At 32.5% G+C, this 26,553-nt stretch overlaps 1 protein-coding gene across 7 annotated transcripts in view; it reads left to right on the top strand.

Moving 5' to 3' along the window:
- LOC114331385 (facilitated trehalose transporter Tret1-like) overlaps positions 1–26,553 on the top strand; it is a 137,097-nt gene that overhangs the window by 51,126 nt on the left and 59,418 nt on the right. For 3 of the 7 annotated variants that reach the window (XM_050649091.1, XM_050649126.1, XM_050649034.1), the window contains exon 2: positions 13,358–13,552. The exons of 2 other annotated variants lie outside the window; for them this stretch is intronic. In XM_050649091.1, the coding sequence (XP_050505048.1) occupies positions 13,551–13,552 (2 nt within the window). In that variant the 5' untranslated portion in view covers positions 13,358–13,550. The remainder of the gene's footprint in view (positions 1–13,357; positions 13,553–26,553) is intronic. 2 more of the 7 variants (XM_050649172.1, XM_050649208.1) reach the window with 1 other exon arrangement.

The raw sequence follows: 26,553 nt of genomic DNA, 5'->3' as shown, positions 1-26,553 counted from the left end.
GAGACACACTATACAAAATCCAGTCTAGTCATTAGATTTGACTGATATCTTATTAATAAATTTTCTACATTTTTCAATTTTAGTTTAACTTTTTTATCTTTGATTGGCTTTGCAATATGCAAACTTTGAATTTTAACATACGTATCTACCTGAAATTCTTTAATTTTTTCTAAGAAAATGTATATGGATGGATGCGTATTATAAAAAGATGAATTAAAATGCGAATGAAAAGATTCGCAAGCATTCGTGGTACGAATAACAGAAGAATTTGCCTCTGCCTATAAATATGGGGAGAATATGTCATTTTCGTCTATATATGTTTCAACTAAATAATCAACATATCTATCTAAAATTTCATTTTCTGGTTTGCATGACATTAAATCAAACACAAGACAATCTGATACGTCTTCTGGTTTTATATATGTAAGGTCAAAAGTATGTTTGAGCCACTTGCCTACTTCACAATCATTCGTATATTCTGATTCTGATGTTAAATCAAGAGACAGAATTTTTCTATACCACATACTAGAAGCTTGCAGTAGGTGAAATCTACAACCATGTATTTCAGTGTTCGGACATATTTGAATGATTTCATTATGTATAGCTTTTTCAAAATCTATAAAAATTTTACTAGGATTAAACTTAATTTTGAGAGCTTTACGAATTTCTGATTTTAACAAATAAAAAAGATTTTTGTAAGTTTATGTTTTTTTTTTTGTTTGGCAGTAAACAGTATAATAAAGAAATACAATGCCCATTAATTAGCCCGTGAATAGTGAATGATTGCAAATAATATCTGGTACAGAAGAAAATGTGCCATCTATATAATATATACAATTCAATGTCGCTAAAAGTCTTACATTTGTTTCACTATTATCTTACTTTTGGCACAGTTTATAGAGAGAATATTTTACCCCTTATTGAACCTTATCAATATTGGAAGGAAGTCGACCAGGCATCATTTTTTGTCGATAATTATATATTTTGTCTTATGTAACTTATAACGCATATTTAGTTAACGTATATATTTAACGTATATTTATTATTAACGTATATTTTTTCTCATATCAATCGTAGAATTGTTTCAGGCAAATTAGCTGCAAACTCTTGGCGTATAATTTTTGCTGGTTTTTCAGTAATATTCTCTTCGGCTTAACGTTTACAAGAGTTAGAAACAATTTTCCGATCTATCTACTGACGATCTGGTACATGATTATGTTGTAGGCTACTTCTAGAAATTGTAAAATTTGCACCAATAGTAAACAATTTAGCACTACAAATTGTTTTATTACAACTCCAGTACACTTCTTCACTTTTTAAATTTTCACTTTATAAAACTTTCACTTAATAAAAAATAAAATTTTCAAATAGCACTAAAGGTTTATCGCGATTACTTTCTATTAAATATGCCATTGCATATTAAATATGCCAAAATTGCAATTGTGACAAAAATAAAATACCATAATTATTAACTCATTAATTATTATAGGTACCTACTGTAATCTTAGAGCAGGTAGATAAATAATTCCCTTGAATGCCTTTTTGTAAAATCTAACTGAAATAATCACTTCGATTTTGGTGAGGAAAATACCTGTGGGATTATGGCATACCCTTCCAAACGCAGGTAAAAGATTATTTTGGTGAGGAAATTACACCCGCCGCTTTTTTCGTGTACATAAATAAAAGCATGGTTTTGTGAAAACCCGTATTTTTTGTTTCTAATTAGAACCAGGTAAAATTACACATTTTCACAGTTTATGATTCAGTTGGGTACAAGAAACCACCATATTTTGTTCACAAGAATAACATCCCATTTAATTTTCTAATTAGCAGTAATACTACGGTATTGAATTTTATTTAATTTGATCTTGAAGGCATATTTAAATAATTATGTGAAGTCCGGTATAGTACAGCTAACCTTGAATGTAAATCAACTAACTATTCTCTTTAATTCACAAATCCAGTATAGTCCAGACTGTATCGTCGCCCCCGTTAAGTAAATTATTCCGATGCGATTTTTTTGCACAAATTTACTCAAAAAGAGGTTGTTATAACAAATCCACGAGTGCCAGGCGGTACCGTGGTCTAAAAATTGTTCAAACAATTATTTTTAAACAAATTCTCAAAACTAACTTTTTCACTTCAAACAATTTTTTTAGATCAATTGGGATCAAAGGTCTCTTGTGATTTTTCTCTAAGATTGATTGTTGTCGAGTTATACGCGATTTAACATTTGAAAAACGCGAAAATAGCCATTTTCAAGGCTTAATAACTCGGTTAAAAATTATTATTATAAAAGTCAGGAAGTGACCAAATCAAAGTTTAAAGTCCCCCTACAAGATACTGAAGAAATTTGTGTGATTATTGCATTACTAAGCGGTTATTTTTAATTATTAATAATGAGCGCTAAGGGCATATTAGGCGGCTGTCAATGGTGAGTGCGAAAGAGATGCACAATTCCGGCCGTCCAATGTCCAATGGTGCATTTCACTCGTACTCACATTGACGGCCGCCTCAATAGGCTCTTAGCGCTCATTTGTAATAATTAAAGATAACAGCTTGACAAAAATTTCTTCAGGATCTTGTAGGGGGGGGGGGAGCTTTTAACTTTGATTTGGTGAGATAGTAATTTTAACAGAGCCTTGAAATTTTATATCGCGTATAACTGGAAAATAATCAAATTTAGAGAAAAAAAAAGAGACCTCTTTTGCTCCGAATGGCTCAAAAGATTAAAAAAATTGTTGGAAGCGAACAAATCGTTTTTGTGAATTTGATTAAAAAAATTGTTTAAACAATTTTTCGACAACGGTACCGCCTGGCACCCTGTGGATTTGTTATGAGGATATATTTTTGAGTAAGTTTGTGCAAAAAAATCGAATCGGAATAATTTTCCTAACGGGGCCGACGATACAGTCTGGTCTAGTAATTTAAATCAAGATTACAGTTTGTTATAATTGGCGAATTAATTTAATATAAATCTTCTACGAACTACACTCACCAACATGAGTAAATATTATTATACTTTGTTTTTCAATAGTTTTAATAGTTTTGTCTTAAATTTTTTCTACTTAGGGGAGTGCATATAGATTTTCACTTCGGAAAAAATCAAACAAGATAGAACTTTTTGTAATTTCATTAGGAAATGTTTAATAAACAACATATCAAAAAGTTCTATTTAAAAAGTTAGTGCTTCATTTTTTTATTAAACGAATGAACTACGAAATTAGATGTTTTTTTAAATAACTCCGAAAATATAAATTTTAGAAAAAACTGACTTGACCATTGAAAAATTCAGAAAATTTTACAAAAAAAACCGTATATAAAGAATTTTCTAAAATTAAATCTGTATCTTCTATAATTTTTTATTTATAACTCTAAAGTTACCCTTCTCACAAACATTGGCGCACTGTAAACTAGGGTACGGCGAAGTGCATGGCTGAGTTATTTTAATGTAATTCTTTAACTAATGGATCAAATGAAATTTTACAAACTGAACATGAAAGAAGAATAATTAAGCTATCTTATGGTTATAATAAAAAGAAATAAAATGTATGGGCATAAGTACGGTGGGGGCGGAAAATGAGCCTTACATGAAAGCATCTTTCTAGATGATGTTTCGTTCAAAAAAAAACTCAAAAATTTAATTCAAATGATATGACGTCTCAAAAAATGTAATTTTTGAAATCTTCGTAGTTTTATAGAATTATCACCACTTTAAGACGGTATTACTCAAGTTTGAACAGATCTATTACAGTTTTATAAGTGCTTTTTTAAAGCTTAGGATGTAATCTTTAAAATGCACTAAATTATTTTACTTTAGAAATGAAATAGACTGTTTCTTTTTGAGAAAATTAAGAAACATAACAAAAATGTAATAGAAAAACCGAAAATTACCAGCTAAGAAAATGTTCATATATACAAAGTGATCAAAACTTTTTTCTGTAAAACTTACCTAAAATACATTTAATAATAAGCTTTAACAATAATAAATGTTCAGCAAAATAAAGTTTTTTAGCTCTTATACAGTATGTCTGTGTAACTTGGAACCTATTGATAACTTTTTTATTACCAGTTTTACGAAAAAAAGTTATTCTTTATAAAATACTCTGAATCGTATATAATCTAAGATGCAATCATCAAATATCAAATTTAATTAATTTTATATGAGGTATGTCAAAAAATAAGAATTTCACTCAAGAGTAAAGTACCGTTATATTTCATAATATCGAAAATTGTTATTTAAAAAAGTTGTTTGGAATTAAAAAATTTGTTAGTGTTCAATTACATCCTTCTAATTAAAATATTGTGTATAATAAAAGCAGTTAACTCTTAAGAAAAATTCATATTTTTTACATACCTCGTATAAAATTAAAAAAGTCTGATATCTGATGGTTGTATCTTAGATTTTAGACCAGGGAGAGCATTTTATGAAGAATAACATTTTTCGTCAAAGTGGTAATAAAATAGTAGTTATCATAATTGTAATAAAATGATGATGAGTATCCGTAATTTGAGAAAAACTTGAATTTTTTTTTCGATTATAATGATGTAATTGTATATTTAAAGATAGTTTTTAATTTCAAACAACTTTTCATTAAAGCATTTTTTGATATTCTGCAATATAAAGGTACTTTACTCTTTAACGAAATTCATATTTTTGACATAACTCGAATAAAATTGATAAAATTTGATATCTGATGGTTGAGTTTTAGATTTTTGACTATCCAGAGCATTTTATGCAGAATAATTATTTTTCGTAAAATTGATAATAAAAAAGTTTTCCATGTGGTTCCTAGCTACGCAGATATACTGTATAAGAGCTTCTGTATAAGAATTTTCACATTGTAATGCTATATTCGGATTCAGCATAATCAAAACCAAAATGGAAACATATTTGATCAAAGTAAAATGATGAATTTAACGATATTTTTAAAATTATTTATACAAAACAATTGTTATTGTTTAAACAATTAATAAACAGACGAAATAGTTTTCAATCCTAATAGTAAATTATTAATATTGAAAATATTAAAAATATTACTAAAAGATTTTTAAATTGAAAACTTATTGGTACACTTTCCTGGTGACACCTCCAAGACTTCTACAATTTGCAAGTCAAATGGATGCTGCAGTGAAGACGAGAGGGAAGGAATTCTAAGCTATGCAATTCACATCCCCCGTCTGCAGCTGGTGAAGTTCCAACGGAAAAATGAGCCTAGTTACTCTACGGAGTAATACGACTATAAAATAAAAATAAAAATGTATACCATTTTTATTCAGTTGCAATGCGAAGGCAAAACAATCTTACTTTTCAATTAGAATACGGAGTGCAGTCCAGTCCCTTGAACCGCGATTTTCGGCTCTTATTGGAGCCTTCATCGGAAAGGACGTAGGCACTGTTCTCCATATTTTAACTGATTCGTATCGAGAGGTTTTCCCACCCATTGCAACTGAAGTGATGATAGTAGGTGGCTAGCGCCATCTGGCATTGAAAGACGAAATAGTTTTCAATCCTAATAGTAAATTATTAATATTGAAAATATTAAAAATATTACTAAAAGATTTTTAAATTGAAAACTTATTGGTACACTTTCCTGGTGACACCTCCAAGACTTCTACAATTTGCAAGTCAAATGGATGCTGCAGTAAAGACGAGAGGGAAGGAATTCTAAACTATGCAATTCACATCCACCGTCTGCAGCTGGTAAAGTTCCAACGGAAAAATGCGCCTAGTTACTCTACGGAGTAATACGACTATAAAATAAAAATGTATACCATTTTTATTCAGTTACAATGCGAAGGCAAAACAATCTTACTTTTCAATTAGAATACGGAGTGCAGTCCAGTCCCTTGAACCGCGATTTTCGGCTCTTATTGGAGCCTTCATCGGAAAGAACGTAGGCACTGTTCTCCATATTTTAACTGATTCGTATCGAGAGGTTTTCCCACCCATTGCAACTGAAGTGATGATAGTAGGTGGCTAGCGCCATCTGGCATTGAAAGACGAAATAGTTTTCAATCCTAATAGTAAATTATTAATATTGAAAATATTAAAAATATTACTAAAAGATTTTTAAATTGAAAACTTATTGGTACACTTTCCAGGTGACACCTGGTGACACCTGGTGAATATGGAGAACAGTGCCTACGTCCTTTCCGATGAAGGCTCCAATAAGTGCCGAAAATCGCGGTTCAAGGGACTGGACTGCACTCCGTATTCTAATTGAAAAGTAAGATTATTTTGCCTTTGAATTGCAACTGAATAAAAATGGTATACATTTTTATTTTATAGTCGTATTACTCCGTAGAGTAACTAGGCGCATTTTTCCGTTGGAACTTTACCAGCTGCAGACGGGGGATGTGAATTGCATAGTTTAGAATTCCTTCCCTCTCGTCTTCACTGCAGCATCCATTTGACTTGCAAATTGTAGAAGTCTTGGAGGTGTCACCAGGAAAGTGTACCAATAAGTTTTCAATTTAAAAATCTTTTAGTAATATTTTTAATATTTTCAATATTAATAATTTACTATTAGGATTGAAAACTATTTCGTCTTTCAATGCCAGATGGCGCTAGCCACCTACTATAATCACTTCAGTTGCAATGGGTGGGAAAACCTCTCGATACGAATCAGTTAAAATATGGAGAACAGTGCCTACGTCCTTTCCGATGAAGGCTCCAATAAGAGCCGAAAATCGCGGTTCAAGGGACTGGACTGCACTCCGTATTCTAATTGAAAAGTAAGATTGTTTTGCCTTCGTATTGCAACTGAATAAAAATGGTATACATTTTTATTTTAATTAATAAACAATTAGCGGCCAAATCTGCGAACAATGCATGTTTTCGTTCTAATTGCACTCCCCTAATTGTTGGTTTGTCATTTTAAGGTTCAAGGTACCTAACTTCAAGTTCAAACCTTCTTCTATTAGCTCGCCTTAAAGATTTTTGGCATATTTTATTCTAAAAGATTGTTTTTTAATCATTAATTACTTATCGGAAGCTGATAGGCTATTGATTATGTTCAAAATAAGAGGGCTAATAAAAGAAACTACAACGTTAACGGGATTTTACTGTCCCATATGGTCAATGGACCTTTAAATTTGAAAAACCGCGAAGTGCTACCATTTAACTGGGTACGTTTTTGAGACAGGGGTGAATTACTCCCTAGGCACAGGGTGAATTAGGGTGAGTTCTATGCACTTTTGGTACAAACACGTCTACAGAAAAATTGTTCCAGGTTAACACCTTGATGGACAGAGACGCTGTGCAGCGTCTTTTTTTAAAATTGTGTTGTGGCAGAACGCTGTGAAGCGTCCTTAACAAAATCTAATATCGTGGCAGAACGCTGTACCGCGTTATAATTATAATATAAATACATGGTAACACGTAAGCCACTGTCATAGAATACCTATCTATACCTTCCAATCTGTTACCCGTCTGGTAAATTCCACCTCTCTATTTCACCCCACCCATTTAAAGTATCTAACCGGCTAAGTCACACGCGAAGCTGTACAGCGTCGCCAGTTATATTGAAGTATGCGGTGTGTGTTGTACTGTGCCGCAGATAGTAAAACACGTGGTTAGGTTAGGTTGAATACGAGTTTTACTCGAAAAATGTAAGTAAAAAATAAATTTATTTAGTGTGATATTTTTGTGCCTAATATTTTATGTTATTATAGTAGGATGTATAATTTAAAATATATTATTTTGCTTTCAGATGGCGGACCGTGACCCGTATAAGAGAGAACAGCAGCGGTTGATTCAGCTGTATGACGATATTACGTCGGATGAAGAGAACTCAGATGCTGCTTATGAGGGAGAGTTCAGCTCAGATGAAAACTATGTACCCAGTGAGTCGTCTGCCTCGCAGTCAGATGAAAGTGAAGACTCTGATTTAAACGAACTCCCCGAGCTCTCCAATGTAGAGACGTCTAATAATACTCTTCACAATCCCCAGCAATATAATCTGCCAGAGGAAAGTGAAGTAGAAGAGCCCGACGCATTGGACCAGGATTCCCAGAAAATTATTCAGAAATCTCAAGACAGTATACCCCTACAAGCACTGCAGAATCAAAATTCTGATTCTTCAGATGACATAGATACAGAATGGGAGTTTACAACTGCAGATATACCAGATTTCAACTTTGATGAATCCACTAATCGTCTGAAAATTAATTTAAATGCAGAAGATAGTCCAAAAGATGTTTTTGAATACCTATTTACCGATGACATAATGAGCTATTTGGTGGAATGTACCAACAATTATGGAGAAGATTTAACAAGATCTAATAGACCCAAAACAAGGAATGCTCGAGATAATAGTTTTAGACCTGTGACTATCGACGAAATGAAGAAATTTTTGGCACTGTGTTTATTGCAGGGTCAAATTACAACTTCAAACATGCGCAGGTTGTTTTCATATGGAGATGTATTGTACTTTCATCCAATTTTTAGTTACATTATGTCAGGAAGAAGGTTTGAAAAAATATTGAGAACTTTAAATTGCTCTTCGAGAACCGCAAAACATAAAGAAAAGATTCAAGCATTCTTAGACATGCTTATAGCCAAATTCCACAATGCTTATGGACCGTCTAAAGAGTTGTCTTTAGATGAATCCCTCTTACATTTTCGTGGCAGGCTTGGATTTAGAGTTTACCTCAAAAATAAAAAGGCACGTTACGGCATTAAGTTTTATGAACTGACAACCTCCGATGGGTATCTTTTAAATACTGAAATGTATAGTGGGGATATTCAAAACGCTTCCGATGTGGGAACTACAAAAGTAGAAGCTATAGTTATGAGGTTGATGAAGCCTTACCTCATGAAAGGACACGAACTGTTTATGGACAACTTTTATAATAGTTCTATATTATCTGAAAAGTTATTAAGCTTAAAAACTCATACTAATGGAACTCTCCGGTCAAATCGCAGGAATAACCCCAAGGAACTTATAAAGAAAAAACTCAAGAAGGGTGAACATTTCTGGATGCGTAAAAAGAATGTCTACGTTTCCAAATGGCGTGATAAGCGCGATGTTCTTGTTATCACCACAAGAAATCACCCACGATTGATACAAGTGAAAAACAGATATGGCCATGAGAAAATAAAACCTGAAGAAGTTGATGTTTATAATCGTCATATGTCAGGCATCGACAGGTGTGATCAGATGACCTCAACTTATTCAACGCCAAGGAAAACGATACGTTGGTATAAGAAGGTAATTTTCCATTTATTAGATGTAACTGTATGGAACTCTTTCTACTTATACCGAAAATATTGTAAAAATAATTCCAAGACGTACAGATATTTAGAGTTCCGTGACAGTCTCATTAAATCCTATTTGAAGTTACCACCAGGTTTAGAAGCAAAGAATTTAGTTCGTCGAGAAAAACATGATAACAGGTTACCGGAAAATTCAAACTACGAGCCTGAATGTTTCACAAATGAAACAAACTTAGCAAATCATTGGCCTGAAAGAAATCCAGGCATTCCAAGTGCAAAATCGAATAAGAAAAAAGTGTTTTTGAAGTGTAGACTGTGTGCCAAAAAAGGTCAACGGAAAGAATCAGGATATAGATGTAAAGGATGTCCCCAGAAGCCTCCGTTATGTCCAGACTGTTTTGAAGAGTGGCACGAAATAACAAAAAATCAAGAATAATTTTTTAGATATCTTTGTATAAGTTAGCTTTATGCGTAAACTATGTTGATATAAATTAATATTTTTGACTTCTGAATACGTTTTAAGAATCATTATGTCTTTTTGGTTTCTTTAAATAAATATTGCTTTATTTAAATACGTTTTCTTAATGAAAAATATTTCGCTGATAGACGTCGAGTCACTGCATGTATTAGGTTGAAAACGACAATAGGCACAACGCTGTATGACGTCGAACGCATATCAGCGTTCCGCCAAGATAGACTTAATACTAGTCTTATATTGTGGCAGAACGCTGATAAGCGTTAAAACTTAAACAATATTTTCTGTAAAATTTTAATACTTGGAGTAAAATTTCAGGTCGCCCTAGTTATATTTCATCCTTTTGAATAATAATATCGACAAAAAGGGCACTGTACAAATTGACCATTTTTGAAAAACTTAGGTGTCCGTCAAGGTGTTAAATTTACTATCGAAATATCACACTTTAAATTGAAAAATATTTTTTTGTACAAAAATATATTTAAAAGAAAAGCAAGAAAAAAACACGAAGGAAAGCAATTTTGTTTTTTGCCCATAACTTTTTTCCACAGGGATATAGGTATAGACATTGCTGCAGCGAAAAATAACTTCCGTCCTTCCTCTTTAAAATAAAGTTTGGTAAAAGTCTCTAGGATTTACAGTTTCCGAAATAGGATTTTTCAAATTTCGCCACTCACAGCATTTTTGGGCCATGTTCCCCATTATTTCGCAAACATTATTCTGTAACTTTTTTCTACACATTTCTAGGTATATGCAATGGTACATTTAATAGAAAGATAAGTCAATGGCCTTTAAAATGGTATATTGTATAAGGATATACGGTTTTTTTTAAGCAAGTTATGCTTTTTCAAGGTTTTATACTTTTAACGATTTTGATATTTTTAATGATTTTTTAAATTTCTGATTATGACTTCTTTTCTTGTACGTTTAGGTATATACTTTGTGGAATAAAAAAAACTTATTTTCTTTACTTTAAAATGGTGTATTGCAAAAAATTCTAGGAATATTTTTAAACAAGATATCCTTAGGATATCCAAGGGTATCCGTGTTTTGAGAAAAATTTAAAAATTTTTTATTTTTTTTTATTAGAAGAATATAATTGCATATTGTAACATAATTTTTAATTCCAAATAACTTTTCTTAATAACACTTTTCGATATTGTGAAATATAAACGTACTTTACTCTTGAGCGAAATTCATATTTTTCAACATACCTCGTACCTACATTATTGATAAAATTTTATATCTGATGATTGCATCTTAAATTTTAGACTATGCAGAGCATTTTATAAAGGATAATTTTTTTCATAAATTGAATAATAAAAAAGTTTTCCATATTGTTACAACTTAGTGGGACCTATTGCATGTGTATAATGTCACATTTTGAAAAAGCATAAATATCTTGTTTAAAAATAGCCCTAGAATTTTTTACAATACATCATTTTAAAGCAAATGAAGTAAACTTTATTTTTATTGTACAATGTATATACCTAAATATACAATAAAAAAGTTATAATGAGAAATTTACCAATAATCGTAAAATATATCAAAAATCATTAACAGTATAAAATTTTGAACAACCATATTATATTGCTTAAAAATAGTCACACAGCCTTCTACAATAAAACATTTTAAAGGTACTTGACTTCTCTTTCTACTAAATGTACCATTGCGTATACCTAAAGCTACGTAGAAAAAAATTACACAACAATGTTTGATAAGTAACAAGGAAAATGGGCCAAAATCGCTGTGAGTAGCGATCTTTGAAAAATCATATCTTGAAAACTGTAAATCATAAAGACTTCTACCAAACGTCATTTTAAAGAGAAAGGATGGTCATTTTTTTTCTATAAAGCAATGCCTATACTTATGTCCCCGTGGAAAAAAGTTATGGGGCAAAAAATGAAATTGCTATCTTTCGTGTTTTTTTATTGCGTTTCTTTTGAATATGGTTTTGTAAAAAAAATATTTTTGACTTTAAAAGGTTATATTTCGATAGTCAATTTAACCTGGAACAAGTTTCCTGTAGACGTGTTTGTACCAAAACTGCATAGAACTCACCCTAATTCGCCCTGTGCCTAGGGACTAATTCACCCCTTTCTCAAAAACGCACCCCTTTAAATGGTAGCACTCCGCGGATTTTTCATATTTAGAGGTCCGTTAACTACATGAAACAATAAAACCCCGTTAACGTTGTAGTTCCTCTCTAAAATACATAATCAATAGCCTATGGTAAAATGAGGTTCGAACTTGAATTTACGCACTTCGTAATTTCAAAAATAATATTTTTTACTTGTGGTTTTGAGCATTGGAAATCGTCACTTTTCCTTATTTTTTTAGTTTTAAATTGTTTATAACTCAAAAACGATCAACTTTAGAGAAACATTAAAAAGGACCTTTTTTGTTCCCAATGATCCCAATGATGAACCTAAAATAATGTCTGCCCGGGCGAAAACAATTGATTTTTATAAAAAATAAAAACCTTATCTTGTAAAAGATATATTTAAAATCCCTAAAAAGGGCTATATCCCAACAAAACGTTTTCGGAATCAATATTCCATCATCAGTGTTATCACAGGTTTACATGCTTTAAGCCACCAAAATATACGGGTAAATACCCTTGAGTTGTTTTTAAACAGTTGAGGTTACATTACATCATCCGATTTTAAAGGACGTTAAAAATATTTCCAGATTAACCCCTGGCATCACATGACATTAACCATATTGGTTAGAAATTTGTAGGTAGGACCTTACATGGCAGAGTTTAGGTGACATGAATCTGTCAGGTAAGGTCCTACCTACAAATTTCCAACCAATATGGTTGATGTCATGTGATGCCAGGGGTTAATCTAGAAATATTTTTAATATCCTTTAAAATCGGATGATATAATGTAACCTCAACTGTTTAAAAACAACTCAAGGGTATTTACCCGTATATTTTGGTGGCTGAAAGCATGTAAACCTGTAATAACACTGATAATGGAATATTGATTCCGAAAACGATTTGTTGTGATTTAGCCCTTTTTAGGAATTTTAAATATACCTTTTACAAGATAAGGTTTTTATTTTTGTGATTTATGGTATACAGCCCGTTACAGTCGGAAAAATGAAAGAATACCCATGAACGATCACATCAATCACTTATTTTGTATTTGCTGTCTTTTTCTATAAATAACAAACGTTTGTTATAGAAAAAGACAGCAAATACAAAATAAGTTATTGCTGTAATCGTTCATGGGTATTCTTTCATTTTCCGACTGTACAGGAATTTTTCCTTGTGATATTTTGATTTTAATAATTTGTTTTAAATGTTTTTTTAATAAATGAAACAATATCTCCGAAATTACGGCATTTAGGTATATGGAATATTATATGAAAAATAATCAGTATTTCTTAAGAACTTCAAAATGTAAAAAATATACAGGGTGTCCTATTTTAAATAAGAAAGTTGATTAGATTTCCAGACAAACGGAAGATCTCACAACAACGTAAATACCACTATAATATCGGCCGCATTAGAAGACTCTTACCCACCAAAAACTATAAAAATCGTTAAAGCTGGTTCTGATATAATTGAGGCTTTCCATACATAAAACTCACTCTGTATTTTAACTAGAAATAGAAAATTGAATCACATTCTAAAAAAACAGTATTTCCGCTAGTATTTCAAGTGAAAAAGTATTTTTGTGTTATAAAAATAATGAAATTAATAGTGGATGCAAGCTTATCTTATCTTAATGAATGGGGACAATAATAAATAATAATAAGATATATTAAGAAATTTTTGTGTTTATACGAAGCCAGCGCTAACACACCATTAATAAGAGTGACCGCTTCAGGATAAGGATACTAAAAATGTAAGTCCCTATTTCTATTATAACTAATTAATATAATGATTTATTTTCTATCAGCAGTGTGTTGAACTGACCACTTATTGTTAACAGACACGATAAATATGTAAACGATTTTTTGTGTTTTTGGTTGATAAATAATTTTCTTCATATAACTCGACTTTCAACTTATGTATTTCCTATAACATAAATTATACAACAATTATTATTCCCTATTTTATGCAACAGCAGAAAATTTTAATTTACTATGTTATTTGGGAAATTTATTTATTTCATTTGAGATTTGCTAGCCAACTTTGTAGGATTTGGCTTTTGTTGTATTTGCCTTTTTTTCTATTATACTATATGCATTTTAAGCTCTTTGACATTATATCTACATATTATGTACTGAATTTTTTCCATGAATTAGTTCATTTGACTAACCTCTTCCAGTTTGAGAGTTATCTCGACTACTATTCTATCTTATGCCTTATTGAGTTATTGTTTGGTCAGTGTCTTGTAGACTGTTGAATATCTTTATCTATCTATATTGAATCTTTCTTTTTGTAAATTATCTATAACTTACGCTTTTTGATTAGTACTCCAAATGTTTTATTTGTGTTTCTTCTACTATCGTTCTCGTAGTAACCAGTCTTTTAAATTTAATTTAAAATATTTTTTCTACAACCGTGTTAAAAATGCAATTTTTATCACTCCATACGAGCGTTAAAAATGCTACTTTAAGGCACTAGTGCTTTAAATTTTTTTTATGGCACTGCAGTTCGTATTGACCGTATATGCAATTTTGATGTAATGTCAAAAAAATATAAAATTGGAATGTCAGTCAAGTTCAAGTAAAAGATTTTGTAGATATTGTCCTGTAATTACGTTTGTAGAAAAAATATTGTATGATATGCGTGTTAAAAAGTACATTTTTAAGGCACTCATGTGAATTGCAGAACTAGCTATCGCTCATTCTGCAAACTTTCACATGCGTGCCTTAAACGTGTACTTTTAACACTTATATCATAAATAAATATTATATTTCTGATATACGGTTTACTTTATGATAAAATTAATTTAAATATTGTGACAGTTTTCCTATTTTAGTATAGTATAGTTGATAAAAAAGATGGCATAACCCAGACATCCAAAGTGAAAGTTATCCTTCAACACCAAATTGTTCTATATGTCCAGAATGTTCACAATGTCCAGAAAAAAGTCACACCATTTTGAGCGTCGGGTTTGGGGGTAGAGGGGGGAGAAATCGGTAAATTCGTAGTTTTTTTAAGTTTTTCTCCATATTTCTAAAACTATGCGGTTTAGCATGAACAATCCTCTATACAAAATTGTTCTACATTAAATTTAAAATAAAAAAGGCCCTATGCATAATCTTCCTAAAATGAATGGTTCCAAAGTTACGGAGGTAGTATAGTATAACTGGTCCAAAAAAAGGCCTAACCCAAACATCCAAAGTAAAAGTTTTCCTCCAACACCAAAATATTCTATATGGTCCACATATTGTTCAGTAAAAAATTACACCATTTTGAGCGTCCGGTTTGGGAGGGAGATGGGAGAGAAGCCGGTAAATTAGTAATTTTTTTAAGTTTTTCGTCAATATTTCTAAAACTATGTTTTAGCGTAAACAATGTTATATAGAAAAATGTTCTACATGAAATTTAAAACAAAAAATGTTCTATACATAATTGTTATAAAATCAACGGTTCCAAAGTTACGGAGGGTGAAAAGTCTAGGTTTTCGATACTTTTTATATTTTTTGGGCAATATTTATGATATAACTATACTAAAAACCCAGACATCCAAAGTGAAAGTTATTCTCCAACACCAAATTGTTCTATATGGTCCACATAATGTTCAGAAAAAAGTCACACCATTTTGAGCGTCGGGTTTGGGGGGGAGAGGGGGGAGAAATCGGCAATTATAAAAAGTATCGAAAACCTCCACTTTTCACCCTCCGTAACTCTGGAACCGTTGATTTTATAACAATTATGTATAGAACCTTTTTTGTTTTAAATTATATGTAGAACATTTTTCTAGAGAACATTCCTTACGCTAAAGCATAGTTTTGGAAATATTGACGAAAAACGTAAAAAAACTACTAATTTACCGATATCTCCCCCATCTCCCCCCCAAACCGGACGCTCAAAATGGTGTAACTTCTTACTGAACAATATGTGGACCATATAGAACAATTTGGTGTTGAAGGAAAACTTTTACTTTGGATGTCTGGGTTAGGCCTTTTTTTGGACCAATTATATTATACTACCTCCGTAACTTTGGAACCGTTCATTTTAGAAGGGTTATGCATGGGTCTTTTTTATTTCAAATTTAATGCAGAACAATTTTGTGTAGAAGGTTGTTCATGGTAAACCGCTTAGTTTTAGAAATATTGACAAAAAACGTACAAAACTACGAATTTTCAGATTTCTCCCCCCTCTCCCCCCCAAACCCGACGCTCAAAATGGTGTGACTTTTTTCTGAACATTATGTGGACCATATAGAACAATTTCGTGTTGGAGGATAACTTTCACTTTGGATGTCTGGGTTTGGGTCTAACTATACCATACTATTTTATTATAATTTGACAACATATGCAGTCAGTTTACACTTTCTAAACGTCAGTCTTTAAACAATCCCTGCGTTATCATGTGCTTTATATTTTGTAAAGTAATATAATATGAAAGTAATCTGTTGATTACCTTCATTCATGTATGTTGCGTCTCTATTTTTCTTGGTTTGACTTCAGGCGATTATGCTTGTACCATTCGTTAGTGAGGTTGCCAATCATCATATGGAGAGCTGTTTTGCACTAGAGCTGTACCATCCTCTTAAGGAGTTTCTTAGTCAAAATATCCATTAGCCAAAAGAATATTATTCTTCTCACACTTTTTTTGTCCTCTCTTTTGTCTTGGATTTAAGGTTAACATAATTATTTCAATTCTAACTTTTATATAGTTACAATATATTCATAGATACTGTCTTCTCCTTTACTCTTCCGACGTCCTGGCCTCCTACGATTAGAGATTCGTTAGTATGGTTGTTCTTAATACTTTGATAAACTTACTTTTTTGATGTTAAGTTACAAATTCTCCATTGCACTTTAATATTTTATTCATTATTCTTTCCAGATTTACATCATTGTCATACCTAATGTGATATTCAAATCCATTTACTTTCATCACTGATTAAAGTATTAAAGCGTCCAGTACAACTTGCTCAGAGTAAAATTGACCTTTTTCGGATATTGGAGTATACTCTTTTCTATATGACTGTTACGATGGTGCTTAGCGTATATGACATAAGATTAATTTATCGACAGTTTGCATTTTTTTAAATTCGCCTTTGTTATATTCTTCTATTTTCCGTGTTAAGAAACTTACGGATAAATATATTGCACCAATTTTAATTACCACGGTGAAGTGAGACGGTCAACCCAGCTGCAGTGAACTTTCCGAAAAGAACGAAACATTTAACAGTTAGGTACTGGACATAATGGGACTCGCTAGAAATAATTGATGGCATGTAATAATGAAGATGGGAAAGCTTTGATGGAAACCAAAGCCAATTCCAACTTATACTCCTGAAGAGCAGAGTTGTGGAGGTGAGCTTGATGGAGCAATATTTGGTGGATTCACCTTTTCATAGGGTTGCTGTAGACATTTTTGAACCGTCTTCTCGTACCCAAAGTATCTAGAGATGTATTCACTTCCGAATAAAGCCTCGAGAGTAGCTTAAGTCCTGGTTAACAATTTGTTTTGTGCTTTTGGAGTTCCCAGAGGCTTCACCTTATTTCTTTGAGCAGTATTTGTTTTTACGATTAATAGGTTGTTAACCTTGCCAAACAAGGTCTTCATTTTATCCATGCTTGGGATCGGCTAGGGTAATCGCAGAGCTACTCGATCTACCCTGCAATTAGTCTAGGCAGTGGGTAAGAAACAGAAGAGTATAATGGAATGACCACATAAACTGAATGATAATAGAGTTGTAAGTCCGGACGGCGAGAGACGAATTTTCTTTTTATTGAATACTAAATTAAAAGATCAGAGATAAAGGTTTCGAAATGCCTCACAAACATTTTTTAGTCAAAACAACTAAATCTTAAAAAAAGGTCCCATTACTTGTCAGCAAGTTCTTAGATTTTGTGTTTAGACATTGATAAAGATAATATTTAAACATCTACTCAAAATTATATTCCTTAGTTTAGACCTGTGACTATATTATGTGCTAAAGAAATGAAATGAATAGTTTGATATTACAAGACGTATTATCGTATACGGTATGTCCCTGTAAGCGAAATGCCACACGGGCAATAATTTACGGCGGCGTAAGAGCAGTAAACAGATTTGTTGACTAACTTCTCCACCAATTTTAGATGAAATAGGAGTTAGTCAACCAATGCCTCGTCAGGTTTATTGCTCTTACGGCGCCGTAAATTATCGCCCGTGTGGCCTTAGCCTAAGTCGGAACCATATGGAAAGCTTTTTTATTATTAATTTTACGAAAAAAGTTATTCTTGACAAAAGCTCTGCATGGTTTAAAACCTAAGATTCAACCATCAGATATCAAATTTTATGAATAATATACGAGTATGTCAAAAAATATGAATTTCGCTCAAGAGTAAAGTATCTTTATTTTTCACAATATTGAAAATTGTTGTTATGAAAAGTTGTTTGGAATTAGGAACTTCATTTAAATATGGAATTACATCCTTCTAACTGAAAAAGAAAATTGAATTTTTTTATATTATGAATAACCAGCAATATTTTCTGTTATCTCCATTATGATAACTCTCTTATTATAAATTTTACAAAAAAGGTTTTTCTTTATAAAAAGTTCTGCATGGTCTAAACCCTAAAATACGACCATCTTATATCAAATTTTATCAATTTTATATGAGGTATGTCAAAAAAGATGAATTTCGATCAAGAGTAAAGTAGAGATATATATTCTTCAGTTGGCTTGATTTCATGTAATCAAATGAACTATCTTTTAGTAAAGTCGTCATTTTAAAGTCTTCTACTTTAAAATGTATAATACACGTCTGAATTGCCGATATAAATGGGTCAGATTAAATAAATTATTAGAAAAATTTTTTACTAAGCAACAACGTTTTTGTTTTAGTATTATTTTGTATTTTGACAACGACACCCGACTTGGGCGTCGAAACGTTAATAAAATCATTTTTTTGGTAAAATTGTGGCTTATTTCCCATTGAAAATAGTTGATTATAAAAAATGCCACAAGGAAATAGCTTCAGAACAACAGTAACTTTATAGTTCAGAAAATTTCAATAGAAGGACGTCATTATATAATTATAAACAACATCTCGTGATTACAATTTTGGATGTTGTGAAAAATAAAGGTATGTTATTTACTCTTGAGCGAAATTCACATTTTTTGACATACCTCGTACAAAAATGATAAAATTTGATATAAGATGGTTGTATATTAGGTTTTAGACCATGCAAAATATTTTATGAAGAATAACTTTTTTTCGTAAAATTAATAATAAAAGAGGTGTACCTATCATAATTTAAATAACTAAAAATAATGTTGATTATCTATAATTAAAAAAAAATCAATTTTATTTCACTTAGAAGAATATAATTACATATTAAAATATAGCTTTTAATTACAAACAACTTTTCATAATAACAATTTTCAATATTGTGAAAAATAAAGCTACATTACTCTTGATCGAAATTCATATTTTTTGACATACCTTGTATATTATTCATACAATTTGATATCTGATGGTTGAATCTTAGGTTTTAGACCATGCAGCGCTTTTTATGGGGAATAACTTTTTTTCGTAAAATTATTAAAAAAGTTTTCCATATGGTTCCAACTTACAGGAACATACTGTATATTGTAATCTATTTTCTTCGTATTAGACCCTGGGCATTTAGCACTAAAAACACCGGAATAAATCGATTTTTAAATACAGCACCTAGAGACTTGCAACTTTTTGAATTGTGTTCAGGATGATGTCAGAAAAAAAGTTTATTATAGAAAAATGGGGAAAATGCATAATTGTATTTTAAAGTGCATAAAATGCATCCAAAATTACATTAACATGTCAAAATATGCATATTAAGGGCCAGATTTGTTACTCGGAGATTTTTGGAGACGCTGAACATGACTATGCCATCAGAACCGACCTCCGGAGCACCTGATGGCCAGGGTCACCGCAAAGGTACTTCATCTGGAGGTTCGAGGGTTATCGACACTAAATTTATACAAACAGATTGCTTGGAAGCTTTTGGAGCCATTGAACACGAATACACCATCAGAACCGACCCCCGGAGTACCAGGTTCCCAGTGTCGCTGATAAGGCAGGCCATCTTCTGGAATTTCGAGGGTTCTCGGCATTAAATTGACGCAAATAGATTACTCTTACGGCTTTTGGGGTTTTTGAAAACGAATACGCTATCAGAATCGACACCCGGTGCACCTGATGTCTAGGATCACGTCATCTTCTGGAGTTTCGAGCGATTTTGGCACGAAATTGATTAAACAGATTACACGAGAGATTTAAGAACGTGGTGCCCACGCTCACTGCTAAGGCACGTCATCTTCAGGAGTTTCGAAGGTTTTCGCCACTGAATGCATGTAAATAGATTACTTGGCAGTTTTTGGGGTCGCTGAATACTAATATGCCATCAGAACCAACCTCTAGACCACCTAGTGCTTAAGGTCACTGTTAAGGTATGTTAACTTCCAGAGTTTGGAGGGTTTTTGGACACCAGGTGCACCGGAGGGCCAGTCCTGATGGAGAATTATTGATCAGTGACCCAAAAAACCCCCCGAGTAATCTGTTTCCATCAATTAAGTGCCAAAACCCTCGAAACTTCAGGTGACATGCCTTGGCAGTGATCCTGGTCACCAGGTGTTCCGGTGGTCAGTTCTGATGGCGATTTCGTCTTCAGAGATACCAAAAGCCCCCGATTAACAAAATCTGTCCCTTAATACACTTATTTTGACATATTTTTGCACTATTGGACGCATTTTATGAAGTCTAAAATGCAACTATTTTATATAGCAGACTGTTTTCTTGGCATCATTCTGAACACAAAGCAAAAACTTGCAAGTTTTTACGTGCTGTATTTAAAAATCAATTTATTTTGTGCTAAATGCCATGTTCTATGTTTCAACCATGTGTAGGACATTTCATATACATTCGCTAGAATATTTTGAGTTTTGGGCGAGCCGCAAAAAATTGTTTAACATATTTTATTTAGTTGTCTTATATATAATTAAAAGTTAATAAATATAAAAAGGTAATAAATAGCTATTTTATTATTAATTAAACTTATGACGTTGCATTGATTTACATAAACACACGTGCCCATAGCCAATATTAATTGTAGCTTAAAGTAAAAAACTTCTCTTGTACAAAATAACACTATAATATTAATCTTCATTAGCAAAATAAAACTGTATCAATTCTACCAAAGGTTTATATTTTAATTTTTTTTAAATTTCTTATAGTAGGAAAACGAAGTATGCTAAATGTGCAGTCACTCGAGCGCTTTGGGTTGTGAAGAGTAGGTCCTAAAACCAAACAAATTTAAGTAAAGTTTTCCATTTTAGTGAAGACTTTTTATTTTTAATTTAATTTTCCATTTCCAACAATCTTTTTTTCGATTATAGCACCATCTATCCATAATTTGAAAAAATGTTACGAATAAAAGTTGCTTATTTTTACGTAAAGAATCCAAACCTGGAATAAAAATTTGGGGCTCTTATTTAAGATTTTAAAGTAACTCCCCACCCCACCTCCATGGGGGGTCGTGTTTGGTAACATTCGATAGATTTTTTAAAAATATTGATTAAGTGTATTTTGCAGTTTTTCGATGTAATGTTTATTTTGCGAAATATCGTGAGATTTGTATTTAAAATTTTAAATTTACCCCCAATTCTTCTCCGTGGGGGGGGGGGGTGTTTGGTATCATTTTTTGAAAATATTGAACACATATTTTTTAGTTTTTCGATCTAACGTTCATTTCGCGAATTATTCGCTTTTTTTGTGACTTTTTAACTCGCCCATTTCCTTACGCCCCGCTCAAATCGTCAGATTTTTGAAATATACAGTCGGAAAAATGAAAGAATACCCATGAACGAACTTATAAAACACGGTGTATTTTCCTGTCACCTTGTCACAAAGAAAATTGCCCAGCTCAAGTACATGTAATAATAATTATTACATGGACTAGCGCTGGCCAATTTTTTGTATGACACGGTGACAGGAAAATACAGCGTGTTTTATATGTTCGTTCATGGGTATTCTTTCATTCTTTCTACTGTAGGTACAGTACACTGTTTTGCATGTCCTTAACTTATCTTATATTAATCTGACAATTTCGAGTATTTTTAAGGATAGATTTTTTATCGTGCACCCCCTTAACGAACACCCTTGTGTTAAGAGCCAATATATGGTAGAAGTACATCTGCAGGACACCAGGTTTCTCCCCATATGATAATCTGACGCGCTCGAGTAACTGCAAAAATCCCCGCTTGGGCTCCCCTACCATTATGTATATATTACCGAGTATGTAGAAATAGGACGTTTAAATCAAACTTAATGAAAATATGTACACTTCTTTATTCAATAAGGACGCCTGTATTATGTATTCCTTATTCCTATGTAACAAGATCGCTATGATAAACTAAAAGGTATAAAAATAAGATAAACCTACTTCATCATAAAATGACTGTACTATAATCATAACTTTATCAACCCAACTTCGTTATGCGATGTTTTAAATTATTGAATTCCGATAGTTTACAAACTGGTAGTGGAAGAGTAAGAAATGGAAACATTGTGTACTGGTGTCATTATGATTTTTAGAAGGAAGGAAGGGTTATTCCAAGGTCTTCTTTAATTACGTTTGTTTTTCGATGGCTCGTTAATATTGTTTCTTGTAATGGTCACAGTGAAATATTGTAGCAGTTGTAAGAAAGTTTGTCATATATATATATATTGCTGATTCCCTGTGAATGTGATAAGAATGGTAGATCTTGTTAAAGAATGTCTGACCGTTTTGTTGAACATATTTATTAAAATATTGAAGATCCGTATAGGCATAAATTTCTCCTAACTTTTATTCTGATCTATTATATTGTGCCCTATTCACTTCACCCATACCGTTGTCTATTCTCCTTTGTTTTCAATATGAATTTGTCTTATACATATCACTGTATTTGTTTGTTACATCAACTACGGAATTATCCTTTACACTTCTGTAGAATAAAATACTGCTCCAAATAAAATAAACTTTTTCGAGAAAATTTCGAATGCATGCATATTAAAAAAAATGGTGGATGTTCTTACCAAATCCTTAGATAAATAGATAGGTTTAGAGAGGTGGCTTTCTGGCCTATTCCACTGCGACCTTTTCAGATCTAGTGTGGTCCTCTAATCCTAGATAACATTCTCTAGACTGGCCCTTCTTAAAAAGTCTAATAGCTTCGAGACTGAACCTTCCATGTAGCTATTTGCCGTTGGATTTTGTTCTCCTAATGCAAAGAACCGCACATTTGCCAGACTGTCACAATGACATAAAATGTGCTCTGCTGTTTCTTTTTCTACACAGGTCATCATATGCCAATCTCATCAGCTTACAGTGCCCTGTTAGCAGACCTACATCGATAGGCTGCCCCATCACATTATCGGCTTTTAGCTCCTCAATTAGCTTTCTATTGTCAGCACCGTGCTCCTGGCTTATATGTGGCTGACCATGGATTAATCTGTACATCACTGATCTGGCTTCTCCCTACACAAAGATATGAACTGGTCGTAGATTCAGCAGGACTTTCATTGCTGCTGTAGGAGTGGTTTTTATGGCCCCCGTAATACACAGGCATACTAGCCTTTGTGTATTATCTAGCAGGCTTATTGCTCCCACTTGCTGCGTCTTTGTCCACCACGTCACCGAGCCGTAGGTTATCATGAGTCTAATAACTCTTGTGTATAACCATAGAGTGATTTTGGGGTTAAGCCCCCAATTCTTACCACACATTCTTCTACATCTGCCCAAGGATATAGTAGCTTTTTGTGTGGTTTCTAGGATGTGAGTATTCCATGTAAGCCTATGATCAAAATAAAATCCAAGGTATTTTGTTTATTTGGCAAATGAGATCTATTTTCCTCCCAGCACCGGTGGTTTAAGGCCTTGGAGTGCTGTCTTTTTGGTGAAGTTGACGATTTGTGTTTTCTGAGCATCGATTATTAGTTTTTCTTGTTTACACCAGTCGTCAACTATATTTAGGGCTGCTTGCATTCTTCCAGACACCACATGGGCAAACCTGCCCCTGACAATGATTGCTATATCTTCAGCGTATACTAGACAGTAAAAGTCTTCTGTGGACAGATTTTTGAGAAGATCGTCTACCAAGGTTGCCCAAAGTAGAGGTGAAAGAACTCCTCCCTGTGGACAGCCTCCACCTACTCTTGCTTTGATGGTTGCTTTACCCAGAGTGGATGGTTGCTTTACAAACTCCTTTATAAACTGAATTACAAAAAAGCTTGAGTATGGGTAACTCATAAATAGTAAAATAGTGCTTTCGACTTGAAGATAGAACAACTGGATGAACTTGCTGCTATACTACCAGCGAAAGAATACACTGGACTGCTTTTAACTATAGTAACGTAAACACTGACATACGGTACGTGATACCCCAAGAAAACTTTACGTCAACGTAGCTCAAAGACTAAACCATACTAAAACTGCAGCAGTTGGGAGCAGGTAAAATTACACACCACTTGAAGGTACACAATGACATATAGTGTTCTATAAATCTTTGATAAAAAAACACGTTTTACAGCAAAATATATTTTCGGCAAGGTATGACATGCCGCATGCCAGTGGAAAGGTTTGCCGCTCTCTCTTAGGGTCGATTTCTCATACCTGTGTTCTATGGTTCAGTTGAACCGGGTTCACCGGTGAACTTCGGTTTTGTTTGGAATGCCTTTCTCATTGTGAGTGCACGTTCTACAGCTTTCGAGAGATGCCAATAGACGGCAAAAGGTAAAAACTATCGCCATTTTGTACGGCCTTTTTTATGCTGTTTTTGAATAAAGTTAAATTTAAGTATTTATAGTCAAATAGTCATTTTAATAATTATAAATAAATGTAATAAAAACAAAAATAATGTTACCGTTTATCGTTAGGCTTAATATAATAAAATAGGTTATATTTATATTATGACAGCGTTTCGTGTTAATACAACGCATGCGTAATCCATAAAATCATCTGAACTGAGTTCTGAAATCTTTAAACGGCCGAATTCCAGCGTTCAAGCATCGTTCAAGTTTAAACTGCCATCGGGTGAACGTGAATTGAGAAAGACGATTTTGACTTTAAACTGATGTTCACTAAAAGTTGAGGTTAAACTGGAGTTGAACTCAATATGTGAAATTGGCCCTTAGAGTTCTTTGATTCGCTTATTGCGGTGAATTACTCCGCATTCCACGTGTGTGTTGTCAAAGTTTGTTGTATAACTTGGATTTCGTTACAGAAAGTGGTTAAGGGTTAATCTACTAAAATCGACCTAGTGTCGCTTCAAAATTTAAATATTAATTGATAACCATGTAACATCATAGTTTTATACACAAAATAGTGGTCAAGTTTTAACTACAAAATAAAAAGTTTCACTGATGATGATCTAATAAGATCGAAAACGTTCTGGAATTTTATAACCTAGTTAGATGATTCTGAAAGTTTTTAATAAAACAACATACTTACCATTATACAATCGAAGTTTTTACTTCTCTGTAAGTTTTTTAAAACTATAGTGTACAGCCAACTATTGGGACTTTTCTTTTTATTTTGAAATAAAAATAAGTCATAGAAGTACACAATACCGCAGCTTCTATAGATATGTATCTAAATTTGCCTGCTTAGATTTCTAAGGTCAATTTTAGGTCACAATACTTTTTTAAGCCTTATCTGAGAAGTTCATTAACTTCCAAAATTGTGTATGACGCTACACCCAAACAAAGTAGTATAATCAAGTTTATGATAGCTAATTTTTGCTAATATTAAAATTCATAATTTGTAGTGTATTATCAGAATCCAGACCAAGCTATCTGTGTTTAATAATATTTAACTATGGGATTCAGTGTGGTTGAAAAAAGGAAACCTTATTATCAAGTTTTAGTGTTGTTTAATTTTTTAATTCGATAGAATGATCATTCAAAATTCATTTAAATTTGAAGGTGAACTTACTGTGTCTCTGGGAATAAAATTAAACTTTAAAGAAATAATGATATTCTAAGGCTGAGGTATTAAAAATATAAACTGCGAATATTTTCTACTTTTTTATAAGCAAATATGATAAATTTTTAAATCGTGGCCAATTAGGTAATTAATTAGCAATAATAATGGAAATAATTCTTAACTCGATATTAAAACAGTATTCACAGGCAGATATATTGCTGGCTATAACGAATTTCTTACCTAAATCATATAATCTGAATGAAGTTTCTAAAGGACTAAGTTGCTGAAGTTTTTAAGTTTAAGTAGACAAGTATAAGATATTCTTCTTTCTCTTCTAGTTTCATGATATCTGTCAATAGTTGGCTACCATATTCGCTATCATGACTTTCTCGACAGCAGCTTGAATAGTGCACTCGATTTTGATTTTTGATAATATCATTGTCTTAGATTTTTCATCCATGATATTCTTCTTCTACCAGTACCACGTTTATCTTAAATCTTACCCCGAAATACAAGATAAGTTGCTTCTTCTTCTTCTTCTTCTTCTTCTTCTTTTTCTTTTTCTTCTTCTTCTTCTTATACTTGATATATATCTGTCGATCTGTTAATTCCGACGTTGAAGTATCTCTTGAGAGGCAGACTGCCAGCTATCTCCTTACCTTTTTGGTGGTCTCCCTGGTGGACGCTTGCCAGCTGGTGTTCCTTCTAGCGCAATTCTTGGTAGTCTGTGCTCCTCCATTCTTTTTACATGACTGAACTATTCTCTTCGTATTTGCCTACCCCATC

This window comes from Diabrotica virgifera, chromosome 1, assembly GCF_917563875.1.
Source record: "Diabrotica virgifera virgifera chromosome 1, PGI_DIABVI_V3a".
Taxonomy (NCBI): domain Eukaryota; kingdom Metazoa; phylum Arthropoda; class Insecta; order Coleoptera; family Chrysomelidae; genus Diabrotica; species Diabrotica virgifera.
Note: the sequence above shows the minus strand (reverse complement) of the source record. Positions and strands in the feature narration are given on the sequence as shown.